The 16391-nt window shown below is 45.1% G+C and overlaps 2 protein-coding genes across 2 annotated transcripts; both read right to left on the bottom strand.

Annotated features, from left to right (window-relative positions):
- Nucleotides 1-1183: 1183 nt before the first annotated feature.
- On the bottom strand, nt 1184-4087 carry LOC139764036 (uncharacterized). The gene is made up of 3 exons (XM_071690496.1): nt 2626-4087; nt 2354-2473; nt 1184-2020 (listed from the first exon to the last, which is right to left on the bottom strand). Exons 1-3 carry the CDS (start codon nt 3802-3804, stop codon nt 1772-1774), a joined length of 1548 nt encoding a protein of 515 aa, XP_071546597.1. The 5' UTR covers nt 3805-4087; the 3' UTR covers nt 1184-1771.
- Nucleotides 4088-5001: 914 nt separating this feature from the next.
- Nucleotides 5002-11734, bottom strand: LOC139763915 (glutamate receptor ionotropic, delta-1-like). The gene is made up of 11 exons (XM_071690352.1): nt 11636-11734; nt 11200-11300; nt 10804-10894; nt 10441-10596; nt 10010-10101; nt 9517-9617; nt 8575-8789; nt 8200-8355; nt 7474-7580; nt 6569-6726; nt 5002-5847 (listed from the first exon to the last, which is right to left on the bottom strand). Exons 1-11 carry the CDS (start codon nt 11678-11680, stop codon nt 5777-5779), a joined length of 1293 nt encoding a protein of 430 aa, XP_071546453.1. The 5' UTR covers nt 11681-11734; the 3' UTR covers nt 5002-5776.
- Nucleotides 11735-16391: the final 4657 nt, after the last annotated feature.

The following is a 16391-nucleotide window of genomic DNA, read 5'->3' as shown; positions in this document are numbered from 1 at the left end:
GATGGACGCTTCGTCTCCTGCAAATTTATGACAGAGCTGAAGCGAAGGAGGGGGGAGGAAGCCCCCTCCCCCCTAAAACCTCCCAGAGGAGGGTACAAGAATGCGCTGCTCCCCCTCCCCCTCCCCTCACCCTCCCCCTGCCAGCCTGGGAAACTCAATCTGAGTCCAGCTCTGACCTTATATGTGACTGGTAGCTTAGTCAGCCGCCAACACCAGCCAATTTTCATAAGTGCAGTGTTTCACCGCAAGTGTATTTGGGTCGGAGCTCACCAGCAGCGAGGCCCTCAAGGGTGTGAGTTTTCTGTAGGTACTCACCAGCGGCGAGGCCCTTGGTGCTATGAGTATTTACAGGTGCACGGCCGAGGCCCCCGGGGGTATGAGTAAATTGCAGATATTCACCAGAGCCGAGGCCTTCGGAACTATGAGCGTGTGAAGGTACTCACGAGGGGTGAGACCCTCAGGGGAATGAGTGTGTGGAGGTACCTGAGAGGATGACAGGCCTGCGGGACCCGTGTAATCCTCGCGTCACTTGTTATCGAAGTGCGCGTGGCGGGTGGCACCCGTCCGCCCCACTCCTGGCTCGGCCTCCCGCCCACACCACCCACCCGCACGCCGCCCACCCGCACGCCACCCATACACCGCCCGCCCACCATTATTGCTATCTGTTGAGTCTTTAGAGCATAGGCTACAGTCTGACGTTTCGTAGAAAGTCAGTGATGGCGATACCATAGGCTGCTTGACCCAGTGCCCTCTGCTTGACCCTGGCTGACCCGCCAGGCTGTTCCATCACGCTGACCCAGTGCACACAACCGGACTGACCCACCACAACAGTTGACCTCCAACAATGACCTCGGCTGACCCAACACCGTGACCCTGGCTGAATTCTATCGGGTCGATTTTTATCAGGTTATGGATGTTAACTACTACACTTATCCCTAGTGTAGTTACATGCAACACCTCCTCCTGCAGGACGGCACTAAATAGATCGTAATCATTACAACCTTGGCATCCTAAAAGCTTCATTTAGATAAATATTCGTATTTTATGTTAATATGTATTTGGTCATTATATGATATATATATATATATATATATATATATATATATATATATATATATATATATATATATATATATATATATATATATATATAACCAACTTACAGTTTGTATTTTGTGTTCCTATGGGTGGGTATATCTGATGTGAAAACAACACTAAAAGCCACACAACAGAATCACTATATAGATATCCTTAGGAAGGTGTACGTGCAGCATTGCCATCTTGTGTGTTTCTCATTACATCACATTAACCCTCAACATTTTCTTGTTTATTCACAAATTATCATCAACCATCTTGATTATTTTTGGTTAAGGCTTCAACGATTACAATAATTACGTGTGTCAGTCTGCTGATATGATCCCATGTTTACCTGTGATCGCTACCACGCCCATATGTTAATAAATCTCGCATGTGCTGCCTCATTAGTCACTGAATGATAATTAACTTCGCCTCAACATAGTGATTATTAAATTCTTTCATTAGCCACAGCATCATTAAGAGTTTCTCCCGTGAACTTTCGTTCAGACAAACTGCAGACATAAGTCTCGTGGTTGTGTGACTGCCGGAGTATCATACTTGTCTCATACATGTCTGTACAGGTTCGTCTTTAACTCCTTGGCACTTGACACCCCCCCCCCCCCCCCCCCAGGCAGGTGAGTGCGTCATGGTCAGCAGTGCAAGCCTCGAGGGTCCATATTGAAAGTCTTCACCATCATTCATCATCATACCCTTGATAGTGGCTGTGGATCGGTGATGGTGAAGGGATGGTCAGGCACTGGCTGAAGCACTCACTATCATCGGTCATGTTCCTGAGGATGAGGAGGATGTGGTTGATGGTGTCCTGGTGGATGCCTGACCGGGGATGGGCGATCTGGTCGAACAACACAGCGTAGGACAGGATGAACCCGAACAGCGTCACAAGGAGCCCACGGCTACACCTGTATCCCCCGCACGTTACCACCTGTAACGGTAGTAACATTATCCAGTCGCCCTCAGACTACCAGCTGTGACAGTAATATTACATCTAGTGAGCCAGGGTCTATCATCTGTAACAGTAAAGAAATACTCGGGATCCTGGCTTTATGTCTTGTAACGCAGTGACATAACAGTCATCGTCCGCTGTCGTAGATCTGACATGTGTAACACCAGCGGTGAGACACGATCATGAGAAAACGAGACATCAGGTTATTGCTGTGGTGTGAACAAGTGTACAGAATGAGGAAGATGATAATCAGATCATTATATTCTGCCATGCAAAGTGACTGACCTCCATATTAATCTTCCTGGTAATTACCTGTGGTGGTGACTCAAGGAGATTCTCTCTGAGCAGTAGCAGGTCTTCGTAGTGGCCGTCGTGAGGTGAACGTTGATGGTGTCTGATTTTCATTTTCAGCAGCAGCAGCAGCTTCTCGTACTGTGGGAGACGAGAGGGATCATGCCTTCGAGACAGAGTGGTGGTCTGCTGGTTGATAACGTGTATCACATCAGAGTCTTCGTGGTATCATGAAGCTATTGATCAAAGTATGGGTTGCAGCCGCGGGATTTGCCCAAACATGATGCACTTACCTTATCCATGAGGGCCGAGCTTTTCTCACAGATGATAGTGAGGATAAAGGCACAACCGATCAGAGGTTCAACATAGATGAAGTTATTACTGTCTTCGAGAATCTTTGCGGTACACACGATGGCACTGATGGTTATGGTGATCATATTTATTCCTAAGGTATACCTGAAGAACCCGTCACTCAGCTGGACGAAGATATCCTGCAGTGTGATCACATACGTGCAGAGTGTGTGGATCTGGGACGTGCTCCAAGCAGCAGACGTATCGTTGCAAGATACTTGAAGCTCCTGGTACACTTGTGTGTGCCACTTGATGAAGAAGATGACAAGAATTGTGGTAACAAATGGGAGGCACTGGTATGCAAAATTGATTGCCAAGGCGGAACATTCTTTTTTCAGTATGTTCGCATCCAGGATGACGAGGAACCCAATAATCCAGACTGTTAGAAAGACAAAGACAGAGACGACGATCATGGACAGGGGAAGCCAGTGGAAGAGGTGCTCTGGCTGCGTGTACTGCCTCAAAGGAAACTCACCATTTACTGCTTGTTTGAGTCTCTCTTTGGACTTCTTTATTTTAGTGATTCGGCAAACCTTCAGGGGCGTCTCAAAACCTACCTTTATGCAACACAGCAAAGATATGTCCTCCAGAACTTGGGGGAGGCATTTGTTTATGAACTTGAGTGAGTATGCCTGGAGTGCTGGGACAACCCCAAAGCATAGGATAAACAGAGAACTTTCTAGAACTTCATTCTGGATATTACCATGACTTTGTTCTCCAGGGAACAGTGAAGCGCTGTAGACAGCCATAGTGAACCCGGTCAAAGGCCATGCAACCCACAGTATATAGAAAATTATGAACATGACGTTGCTCATTACGTATCGGCCATATTTCTTTCTAATGGCGAAGATACAACAAAGTCTAAAAAAGATAAATGGCCATTTGTTTTCTTCCTCAAAGCTAGGCAGGTGTTCACCTTCATGATGCTGTACCGGCTCAGATGTTGTCTGTTGGTGATCCTCCAACACCTTGATCTGTTTAGTCTGCCCGGCTGGCAATATTGTGGTTTTAATGTTGGTGAAATTATCTCTGGGTGTCTTTTCTTCGTCCATCGTACTTTTTGCGTGTTTGTTGGTGTTCACAGTCAGCTGACACTTCCCCTCGGGGTTTTCAGAAGACATTTTTCATTTTCATGTGTCTCAGTGGGTTTGTCCGGTGGGATCACATCTTACGGTGTCTTCAAGCTTCCAAGGATGATGTCCTTCTAGTTGGTGCACTTGATTCTGAAGGTAACGTCTCGCAAACGAGAATCTAAGATGCAGAACAATGATCGAGGAGACTGTCAGAGGCGGGTAGTGTGGTCTGGTGCTGGAGCTGAGGCGGACTGGTGTGCCGCAGGCGGCGCTGATGCACCGACAATACCACTAGTGCTGCTCACCTGCGTTACTCACACCTCACTCACGGCTTGAGAGCTCTATACATAGGCTCTTGATCTGAGATCACGCCAACAGAGATATTACTGCTCGCTTACGAGCATAAGCACATCAATATCTTTTATCAGATAACGAGGCAAAGGAGAGGGGTGACTTGGCCTTGACCAGAGAGTGGAGGGTCGCCCAACTCCAGTCGATACAGTGAGAGGATTATGTTACTGATTTAAAGACCAGAGTTGTGACAGAAACTCTCCTAAAGAGTGAAGGGGCTCACGGGATTGACCCAGCGAGTGAGGGAACCATTTGATTCTGACCCAAGGAGCAGATCACCAGGATTTCATCAGATGATTAAGGCAACGCCTGAGTTTGACTCGTAGATTGTAGAATCGCCGGACATTAGTGAAGGGGGTGAGGGATTACCCACACTGACCCAAGGAGTGTGGGGTTCTATGACCTTTTACACCCCCAGAGTCAGTGCATCCGAATAACCTGGACTGTATGGTTATCAAGAGCCTGTTTGCTACAGAGGTCTCCGCTAGCAATGTCCTCGCTCGGTGGAGGGGATTAACTGGCTTCTATTCTCATGGTTTCGAGAAATACCTCAGGCCTCGCGGACGAGGTAACGTGAGGAGCCGGTGGTCACACAGAGAATCTTTTCTTTAACTGAAAATGGAAAGCCTTGTAGAGGAGAACAGTGTGCGAATCAGCGCTAAAGACATCGAGAGTTCCATCTTCCTTCATCCCTCACGCTGCTCGGGGTCATTATAGCTAGGAGCAGCAGCTGCAACCATGAGGCATCTGGCGTGACACTCCGTCTGCAGGGACCAGGTCAATGTCACTTTAGGGGCACGGAACACCAGGCGACCCTCACCAGGGAATAATCATCCGTTTTCTTTGCAATTATCTTTACCACGCTGGCAAGGAGGATGACCAGCTTGTGGCACAGCGCCTGCCCGGGTTCCTGCCTTAACGAGCCGAGAATGACGCAGGCTGTGAAAAGTGTCCACTTGGGCGGCACAGATGTGAGCAGGAGGTACAGAGATATACAGGTACAGAAGGTTTACATTTGGTAAAGAAATAGAATATGATGACCATTTGAGTACATACAGGGTTACTGTACGAGAGAAATGCAACGAATACAAAGATATTCAAACGGCAACAGACCGATGGGTCTTATAGAAGCTGTGGAGCTAGTAGATTCTTCTGTACTACACTGAAAACATGTTCACGTTACTCAATGATAAGGATAGATAGAGCTTATCAGACTAATGGACTGATGCAGGTATAAAAGATCGGTTTCGTAAAAGGTAGTTAAACTCATTTCAGAGAATTTGCAGGTATATATACGTTCATGATGGATACAGATGATTGTCATACGAAGCAGTTTACCCCAGAGCAGGCGACGCTTAGGTCATCACCAGCAGGTGACACCAGGGTCAACACCTGCAGGTAACACCTGGGTCAACACCTGCAGGTGACACCTGTAGGAAACGTCTGAACCATGACCTGCAGGTGACACATAAGTGGGTTAGCACCTGGTGGATGGTGGACTGGTGAATGGGTCAGCACCTGGTGGATGGTGGACTGGTGAGTGGGTCAGCAACTGGTGGATGGTGGGCTGCAACCTGATGGTCGTGTCCTTGTCCCACTCGGTCATCAGACGGTTTAGATAACCTGGATCTCACCTCTGACCCCTGGCTAGCTGACCTGGGTCGCTCCTCTAGTCTCTCCAGACATTCTTGGTGGCCAGGATGACCTCCAGGGCGAAGCTGAGGGAAGCCAGTATGATGCCTGCAAGACGAGAGGATGGTGACCTCAGACCTGAGACGGAAGCTCGGCCTCCCTGATCATCAGACACTAAGAGAAAACAACAATAAACAAAGAACAAAGAACTGTAAGAAAGCTTTGTTTTTGTTTTGTGTAGACGATGAATTTCGGATTAGCTGGGTTTCCTGATGTGAAAAACTATTTCTAAATTTTTTTCCCTTCCAGTAAAGAAATTGTTTGTGTAGTGAATCCATATTTGTCTCGCAACTGCAGCTGATGAAGATCGACAACAACTCTGCCTAAGTTAAAATGATCCCAAAGTAGGCAATACAAAACATAAACTTAGCCATTCTGTCTCCTTAACCTCTAATTGACCCAATCTTTGCCCCACCTTCATCCAACATTTTGTTACTCGACAACCTTACCTCACCCTCCCTGGATCAATAGTTTCTGCTTGTCTCTCTCATCATCACCCTGCTCTTTCCTCTTAACCCCAGTATTCCCTGTGTCCTTCTTAACCCCAGTATTCCATGTGCCCTTCTTAACCCCAGTATTCCCTGTGTCCTTCTTGACCTCAATATTCCCTGTGTCCTTCTTGACCCCAATATTCTCTGTGTGTCTCTTCCGCTGAGGGGTATTACAAGAGATCATGACTAACAAGCTCTGTATTCAGCTTACGGAGCCCAGCTTAGCCTAACCTTACCTCACCTGACTTAACCTTACCAAGGGCTTCCTTTTCCCTCACCTCCGCAGTAGATGGCGAGGGCGCCGTAGAAGTCTGCCAGTTTGAGGGTTCTGATGCTGGTGGTGGCGGCTGTCAGGGGTCTCATGCAGACGGAGGCGTTGGGCATGGAGCGCATCATGAGGTGGTCCATGATACCCATCTCAACCAGACTCACAATTCTGCAGGCCAGAGAGGGAGAGACAGGGGGTCAGTCTCACACTATCGTCTTTAGTGTAACCACACGACAATCCTTCCCTCCCGTCCACTCCTTACCGTGTGAACTTAGCATACGCCAGGTTATAGCGTAAACTCACAACAACATTAACGTTATAATTTCTCAACTTGCGGTGTCGTGGTATCCAGAGGTTATGTTCTGCTGATCATGAAGTGAGATTGAGTGATGCAAACGAGTGGGATGATGACACAGTAACCTCTGCTGTGTTATAGGCTCACACGACAGCAGGATTTAACGGAGGGAGAGAAGGACTTTTGAAGAATCATAATCGAAGAGAGAGAGAGAGAGAGAGAGAGAGAGAGAGAGAGAGAGAGAGAGAGAGAGAGAGAGAGAGAGAGAGAGAGAGAGAGAGAGAGAGAGACGGGATGTAGTGTAAGACTGAATTTAGTTGACTTTTATTAACGAACACGCGTCATTGTTGTACCTTAATGTTGGTCTGTCTACCATGCGATACTGTCGACTTCAGATGACACTTTGACTTAGTTTGCCAGACATTGATCATGGCCTGACTGGTCACTGTCAGACCCACATTATAGTCTCATTACTCGAACCCACGCCAGACCTTGATTTAAGTTTAACAATGTTATCCCACAACAGGACGCAAGACACAAGACCTCATATCCTGGAATACATGAAATGGTTCTTACCACACGGAAGGCTCTTACGGCTATAGTGAGGAAAGATGACTTACATCCTGTCGACGCTGGTCTTCAGTCGAGACCCCTTTGGGATCATGAGGACCATGGGTCGAGCCCCAAGGACCGTTTCTGACATGACGTAGATCATACAGCGACCGAACTGGAACAGAAGGTCTCTGTTTTACAACTTGTAGTGGCAGAGGCTGCATGACTTAGGGAAATGGCGAGGTAACACAAGGGCTGTTGAGAAATGGCTGAATAACACAGTTGCTGAGAAAAGTGTATTGAAAACGGCTGCTAGGAAAAGATTAAAGAAAATGTGTTTGAGCGGTGACTCAAGAAGGGTTATATACAGTATGTAACACAGTTGCCAATATTGTGAGGGAACCAGTGAGAACCGGCTGGCTTGCATGATGAGGACAACGTCGAATACAGTGACTGGCAACACTTGTGCAACATTGAAACAACTATTAAGGAAAGAAATACAAAAATTTCCTGGGCTTTGTAAGATGGAGGCTTCTTATTATGTGGTGCTGTAGTTTATAGCGAATAATAATGTTTGTGAGCACAACGAGGGCAAGAGATAGAGAGATACTGCTAAGAGGACGAATGGAGCTTTAGCTTGGCAGGAAAAGCAGTTTATATTGTACAGACACTACGTTCTGGGCCACAAGGCAGATGATACCTGTCCAGCCAGCGAACAAGTTCTTTGCGTGTGTGAAGACAACACTGATTCTGACTTACGATGTTGTTGTCGTAGTTCAGGTCGTGTGACTCACTTTGGACTTGTAGTAGTCCATGTAGAACAAGTTGATGGAGTTGGGAGCGGTGCCAGCGATGCGTCCCTCACGGGTGTCTTTAGCCGCTTGCAGAACATCCTGGGATGCCACCATGGTGCCCTTGAAGGGCCACAGTTTGGAGCCTTCTTCCGCATCCTGAGAGGGATGTGACTCATTAATATCTTTACAGAAACCTGAGGAACTGAGAAGCGAAGGAGTTCTCTCTCTCCTCCCGCCCGTGGCCAGGATGTTGGGTCATCCCACATTACTACAGACTTGTTTTCTCCTACGGACGATACTTCACGCACGTTCCCTGACCATCACCTCCCATGTATGAAGACCTAACGTAGTCTACCGTACCAGCCTCCTACGTACCATGATGGCCTGGTGGACGGCGTTGCCCTCGGCGGCAAAAAGAGGGACGTGGGAGGCGGCCAGCTCTTGCAGGGTGTCGAAGGGCAGACGGACCCGGGGCAGGATCAACATGGCCTTCAGGTTGGAGCGGTAGACAGAGCCCAGGATAAGCGTCGCCAGCAGCCACACGCCAGGCAGTACCCGAACACACGCCCCTCGAGGCTCCCACGCCACGGCTAGAGAGCGGGAGGGAGGTATAGTGAAGGCAGATCTCCTTCATCTCTGAGGAGGTTCTGAGAATATATCTGGGGTTTGGAGGATGGTGATGAAGGGTGTAGCAGTGATGAACTATTGGAAATCGTAATGACTGAAGAAATGTAGGCTATGGTAATAATTGTGCTAGGGATGGGCACTTGTAGTGGTAAGGGTGGTAGTTATGGTCGCCAGGTAGTGTAATTACTGGCTATAGCATTGGTCATGAGAGGTCGAGAAAGAACTAACGTAATCTACAAGAGGTGTACAACATTTATCTCGCACCAACATACTCACTAACACCACAATACATACGACCGTAAAGGTAATACCAAATTTGTTTATCAAATGATTACAAATTCATCATTTCAAATGAAATTACATGTAGCTATTTATGTAACTTCGGAACGAAGCGAATAGTAAAGAGCTTTAATCAATTATTCCATTTATACTGGAAAATTTGGTGTTACATTTTCGTCGTGCGCAAGCTGTTCCAGTAATGGCTCGGATCCCCTGGGGTATAGCAACACGCACATAAGAGCGAGGTCTGAAACACAGGAAACTGGCCAGACAACAAAAGATAAATTACTCCTGTTATCACAATGTTGGGATGGTAATGATAATGACAAGAGGCCAAGTATACGGCACAGTATACTAACGTTCAAAATATACTGACGCTGGTGAAGGTAGAGAGAGAGAGAGTATACTAACATTGGCCAAGTAGGTGGGAGTAGGTCCACAGGATTGATCTTTCAGCACTGTAGAGCAGACCTCCCTCTGCTGGGGCCACCTCGCCCGGCTCGGCCTGGCGCCTGGCCCAGAGTAGTTGTCTTTTACAGATCACATTTAAACAATTGTATATAAATTCTCTTAATGTCATTATTTTACGAACTTTGTTTCTCTCTATTATCGTATGTATATTCAGTTAGTATTCTTATATGTTTGTCATTACATAATCATTACGGATATGCAACAGGTCACATGTATAATGGTTATATGTGTATGTATGTTTGTTTGTCGGGTTAGCAACAAGAACAGATCCATTGGTTGACAATTGACCGGCTGATTGGGGATTGGTTGACTGTTACTTCGGGTAAACGTCAATTAGGTGACCATCGATTGGCTTATGATAGGTTGACAGAGTGTTGAGTGGTTGTGTCGAGCGGTTGTGTGTGGAGTGGTTGTGTAGTGGAGGAGGACTCACCTCAGTTGGTGGAGGATGATGCTCCGGCCTATCATGATGCCCCACGTCAAGACAAACGTCACCAGTAGGCTGGCCAGCACTACCAACCACAGCTGTGGTGGAGAGAATGTTGGAGGAGGGTGTTAGGATGCTAAGGCCCACAGCTGTGGTGGAATGTTGGAGAAGGGTATTGGGAGCACCAGCGCCCACAGCTGTGATGGGAAGAATGCTGAGGGAGGGAGGTATTGGAGAGAGTGAGAGAAATGATGGATGAAAGAGTGTCGCAGGCGACTGTTGAAGGACTTGCGCAGTTATCGGCCACACTGTCTCCAGAGAAAGTCATAACTATCCCAGGCCAACAAGACTAATCTGCTTACCCCAAGGCCGTCCTAACTACTCCTTCATGTAGCCCCCATGCCCAGGTCGTGTGTGCAGATCTCTGGCAGCCTCACCTGCAGCGTGAAGGGCTTGATGAATCCCCCGAGGTCTGCCTCCAGCATAGGGCGCTTGTGGGTGATCTTGAAGTCGTCCATCATCAGCATGGCCGAGAAGTCGGTGTAGTAGGTCCTCTCCCAGGTCAGGGTCAGCAGGGTCGACAGGTCAGCCTCCTGCAGATGGGTCAAAGGTCAGAGGCTGAGAGATGTGGTAACAGGCACCGTTCAGGGACTCCCCTCTCTCTCTCTCTCTCTCTCTCTCTCTCTCTCTCTCTCTCTCTCTCTCTCTCTCTCTCTCTCTCTCTCCACAAGCCTCTCCGTGCGGCCTGACCGTCCTCCCCTGCGCGGGAGAGTAAGACAACAGGGCCACAGGGTACTTACCGAGCGGTTGATGATGCCCAGGGTGCCCGTGATGGTTCCATTGGGAAGGCGGTGGCCATACAGCCCATCCTGGGCCAGCACGAACCTGTAACTGGAGGAAGGCAAGGTTTGATTACCACTGTGTGGGGGTAAACCGGGTTTTAATTGACTGGTTTACTTTACTGAAACGTGGGCACACCAATCTCAGTTTACATCAGACTGCCGGATTGTTTACTGAAGACTTCATGCAGGAGCTGTGAGACACAGAGGGAAAGCCTTGAGCAATTAACAGGGAATATACAACATCCACCGGGAGACTACAGCCTCTGGTGTGAGACTGCAGGGAGTAGTGTGACTACTGCCTCTACAGTGCGATCACAGGGTCCGGTGTGACTCACTGGTTGTCCAGGTACTCACCAGGTGTGGAGGTACTGGGATATGATGTCGAACACGTCGACGAGGAACCCGCCGATCTGGTAGGGTGGGGTGTAGTTGTAGACGATGCTGAAGGGTGGGTTCTGGAGGGACATATTTACATCTGTAACTTTCTCAGCGGGAGACATCATGCAGTATAACTATTCTACAAAGAGAATATCGTATACTAAATAAAGGCAGAAGTGGCGTTCTACCTCACATAAACTCCTCGAAATGATTATAGAAAAATTAATCCAGATGTACGGCGAGGGCTGCCGGCGATGTGTGAGACCTCCGTCAATACGCTACTTATACAGGTATAAGTACACATAACAGCTGCCCGGATGGACTCGACACCTGCACATCTCCGGAAGAGAAACGAAAAATAATTTCCAGCCCTTTGTGAGAGTATGTGACACTGAAGATCCCCTTAACTTACAAAGGAAGCAGCTATCTTGAGGCAAGTGTCTTCTTCCCTGACCATTCTGTTTGCTTGTATGTCCTGCACCGCGGTCTTGCTGTGTGTGTGGACTGCCCAGCTTCCTTCCCCTCACTGCCTTGTCCAGCCACGCCCGCCTCCTGCTTCCAGCCTCCCCTATTTAATTATTCGTAAATAGTTAGTTTTCTTTTGGTTAATGAAATGGTGACATTTCTCATTCGAGCTTCTCAGCCAGTCTCTTTGATCTTAACTCTCTCGGTGGTAGTCAGCCCGTCCTCTTAAACATGAAATAATTAAGTGAAAAATTACGGTATGAGGAAGTCCTGTTCCTCGCTGATGTCATTCACTGTCGTGGACAGGAGACCTAAAGGAATGACGTCGTACAGGAGAGTAAACTTAAAAATCATACCCACCCAAGTTCCAGACAGCTCTTTTGTGAACGGAAACCAAGATATGACGAGATATATCTCGTCTGTACATCTCAGACACTTAAACGAATATAACCACCGACCATGGAAAAGTGAGCTGGACTTCAAAGGTGAGACATTTATACTTTTACCTACCGATCATGTAACTCAGAGACAGATTGAAAGATTATTAAAGTTTCAGAGACAATTTTCATCAAAAGCTTAAGGATGAAAATGGATAAAAGGAATTGTCAAAATAGTCTTGATTACGTTTTTTTATTTGAGTAACTGAGAATCTGCAGCGTACAATGAACAGATAATTTTTCTTTTCATCAACATAAGTTTCTAATAAAGTTAATATGAAAAATAAAGCAGAGGTTGGCAGGGAATAGAGATACTTCAGAGTATCCTTAGAAATAAAGATTTTTTAATGAACTGTGTTCGTTGTCTTCCCTGAGAGACGCTTAAAATTTACCTCATTGGTGATCTCTCACACTCAAACTCACACACATACTGTATATCTTTCACACTTGTTCGCCGTTTCTCGTGAAGAAAAGGTGCCATTCACTCACATCCTTCAATGGGAAAGGAAGTTGTTCACTTGGTAACCGCCTAAGTACTTCATTAACCTGAGGCTTATCTTCAGGTTAACCTTTGAGTCACATAACACGATCCAGTGAATTTCCAAGTTAATGTTATTCCTGGAGAGTTGCACTACTCTATTGTTGACCAACACTAATATATTACCTGTTTGCTTTGTATATTATAGCAAGACTAGCTTAGACCTTGGGTCATGCATGAGCACCACGAACGATCAGCTCGAACCAGCTTTCCTCAGCCCAGTATAAACCCCCCCTTGAGAATGACCCCCGAAGTTAGCAGCATATTCCTGTGAAAGTCAGCCACTCCTCTAACAGTGAAGTGTAAATACCGGAGTCCTTTGTGTCCACGAGGGAAATAAACTGCCACAGGAAATGAGGCATTTCCGGAGTTATTGTGCTTTTAAATGTTTTGTTAGATCCAGGGTAATTTTCACGCGAAGGGTTTATATGAAAGTTTTATGTCTTCAGAGACTTGAACAGGAACCAGCAGCAGTTAAATTGTGTGTTGGTGCGAATGGAAAAGTAGGATGGCAGTTATGTTGGGGAGGATTTTGTGTAGGTTTCTCTTGGGCGACCAGTTACGGGGTGTTTTAGGTTTATAGCTGATTTTTTGAGTTGTTTCTTGAGTATGTTTATGTTATTTTTGAGAGATAGGATGTTCGTGTTTCTCGAGTATGTTTATGTTATTCTCGAGAGATAGGTTGTTCTTGCGTTAGGTTAGTAGTGTTTGTTGGGGCCGGGTGGTGTGAATTTTCTATATCACTTCAGAAATAGAGTTCGTCGTATTAACTAGGTAATGTCAGTTTCCTGTCTTTTTTCAGAAATTACGATGTTGTTCAGTGTCTGGATTTGTCCTATGGTCTCTCTCTGATGATGAATGGTTTTGCTACTTGAGGGAAGAGATTTGTTATAGTGATTTCTGTGACCGTGTGGTATTTTGGTTTTCCATCCATGATTAATGATACTGTTGAACTGGGAGGTGGCATGATCTAGGTATGGGAAATTATGTGGTGAAATTTTGGACGTCGGATTCTATGTTTTGTGTAAAGTATGGCTAGTGGTTGGTGTATTTTGATGGATGTGTGAGTTAGGTTAAGTGTGTTCAGAATGAGTAGGGGCTCAGGGGAATGTCCGTTTTGAGTGTAACGTGATCTTTGCATGCAAAATTTATATGCTATAGGTAAAATGTTTGGTGAGGTTAGTTGTTGAAGATGGTGCATTGGGAATTCGGAGTCTGGTTGGCTGGTTGCGGTGGTTGAGGAAGTTTAATGGTTTAGTTAGCTTGTGAGTATACATCTTGAGGATCATGGATGTGGGCATTGAGCCTGACAGGGTCATGGGCATTGGAATTTCCACATCGAAAAATATTGATTTGATGGCAAGGATCTCTAACAGAGGAGTGTATCGGAGAATAACATGTGATGATAGGTTAGGGGTGGATATGCAGATGTTGAGTATGTTATAGTAGGTGCAGTGTAGTTTTATTTTCATAGATGGTATTTTAATTGTACTTTTCTGTGTTTTGTGCTGAGTCATGTCGGTAAGCGAACTGTTGTGAACTAGTGTACATGACTGTCTTGTTATACAAGGGATGGAGGATAGAAATGGGTTTTGGTTTAGTTTTCTTGATAAAGGTTAAGTCGAGGCTGTGTTCTTGGAGAAGGTTGTTTAGTTTTGGTTGTTTTTATGCCATTTATCTGTAAATTTCAATAATGTTCTGATCGTCTCGCCCTCAGGAACACCAAGTTTTCCAGATAACGGACACTCCTCACTTGCAGATCAGCACCACCAGAAAAATTTAATTCAACTAATACATAAATAAGTTATAAGGCTTTGATGGAATTTTCTGTGCTTCAGTCTCATTTCGGTTTTTCATGCTAGAATATCACGGAGCTCTTTGTCAATAAATGAGTTTCCAGAGTTAATCTAAATCTCACGTAATACTTTAATTCTGGTGAAGTTTTATGAATATTCAGCTAATAGTCCTTTTGTGATTGTGAAATACAAATTGAATCAATCAGTGGCTGTTCGAATACTTGCGTCATTAGGTTTAACAGTAATGGAGTTGCTGCTATTTGATCTTAAATATTGACTTTCTCTTTTCTGACATTGAAATTGAGTGAGAGAATATATTGGAAAGGATTTCACTTTAATCTGGATAAGTGTGTCCCATCTGTGGAGTTAAGAAAAGCATATAGATTGAGGTGTGGGGGAAATCATGGTGCTGTGGTGTAGTACAGAGAAAGAGCAGTTATGAAATGATAAGAGAGAATAATGAGATGCTTTAGGCATGTGAAAAGTATGAATGTGGAAAGGAAGACAAAAAGTTCAGTATGTTTATGCCAAGTGAATGCAGGACACTTGAGTGAGGTGGAAGGAGAGATTGAGGATGTGTGTGAGTGGTTGTAAGCATGAAGGATAGTTTGGAAAATTGAAGATTGGAGTGGATGGAGAAGACTTTCTTCGGGACACCCAATTGGTTAGTGGGAGAAGGTGTCTTGGATGTAGACACAGACGAAATGCTGTTTAAGGACTCAAGCTCATTCATTGTGAAACAAGGAGTGAACACTCACCTGCTTAATGAATTTTTTTGTTTGGTCAGTTACAGTATTACTCTCTCAGTCATAAAGCAAAGTTCTACCTTCTAAATTAGATTAGAATTCATTCTGGAAATGCTTTCTATGTGAAAACAAAACTTGAATGTTACCAGATTGTCTACTTGTGGTTACATTGGTAAATTTGCTAAATCTGTCATTAATAGTTGACAAAAGGGAGAACTATCTACTTGAGAAACTTCATAATCCAAAGGGGTGCCGCATTTTTCTGCTTCTGATTGTAGCTCAGCCTTGATGCTACAGGATACCAATAAAAGGGGTCCTGGGGTTATGCATCATAATGATATATTTTGTAATGTGGTCCTTGTTTCTGTTTGGTTATCCATGTTATGCTGTCTAACCAAGATGAGTAGAAGCATTTTGATCATATTACGGCAAGTTTAACTGCTATATTTAGAGCAGTTTCTTTATCTCAATTTTTGGTGATGTATGAAGGACAACACCCATTATATATGTCTGACTTCTGTGAAAATGAATGATGCCTTCAAAAGTTTATGCATATATATATATATATATATATATATATATATATATATATATATATATATATATATATATGTTACTGTTGGTCACATTGGTGTGCATAATCCAGTATTTGCTGATAACCATGAAGAAAATGTTTCATTTTCTTAATGGTTATCAACAACCTCACTAACATGGGAAAGGGTGATCAAGTATTCATCCATTTATTATACTTTGTCAATGTCTCCCACATTAGTGAGTTAGTGCAAGGAAACAGACGAAAGAAAGGCCCAACACACCCACATACACATGTATATAGATAAATGCCCACACACACACACACACACACATACATACCTATACATTTCAACATATACATACATATACATACACTGACATGTACATATATACACATACACATATACATATTCGTACATGCTGTCTTCATCCATTCCTGCCACACACACACACACACACATAGATAAATTGTGTGTGTAACTGCTATGAAGAAGACACTGCAAACTTACTAATCAATTGCCCTGCACTCTCTGCCCATAGATGCAATCACATCACTGCACTTTATGACCTGTGGTCCCAGCCAGTGAATATGGCCAGTTCCTTAGTGCTGCTGGGACCTCATTAAGGATATAAGGGACTCCTGGGACAAACG

Source organism: Panulirus ornatus, chromosome 48 (assembly GCF_036320965.1).
Source record: "Panulirus ornatus isolate Po-2019 chromosome 48, ASM3632096v1, whole genome shotgun sequence".
Taxonomy (NCBI): domain Eukaryota; kingdom Metazoa; phylum Arthropoda; class Malacostraca; order Decapoda; family Palinuridae; genus Panulirus; species Panulirus ornatus.
Note: the sequence above shows the minus strand (reverse complement) of the source record. Positions and strands in the feature narration are given on the sequence as shown.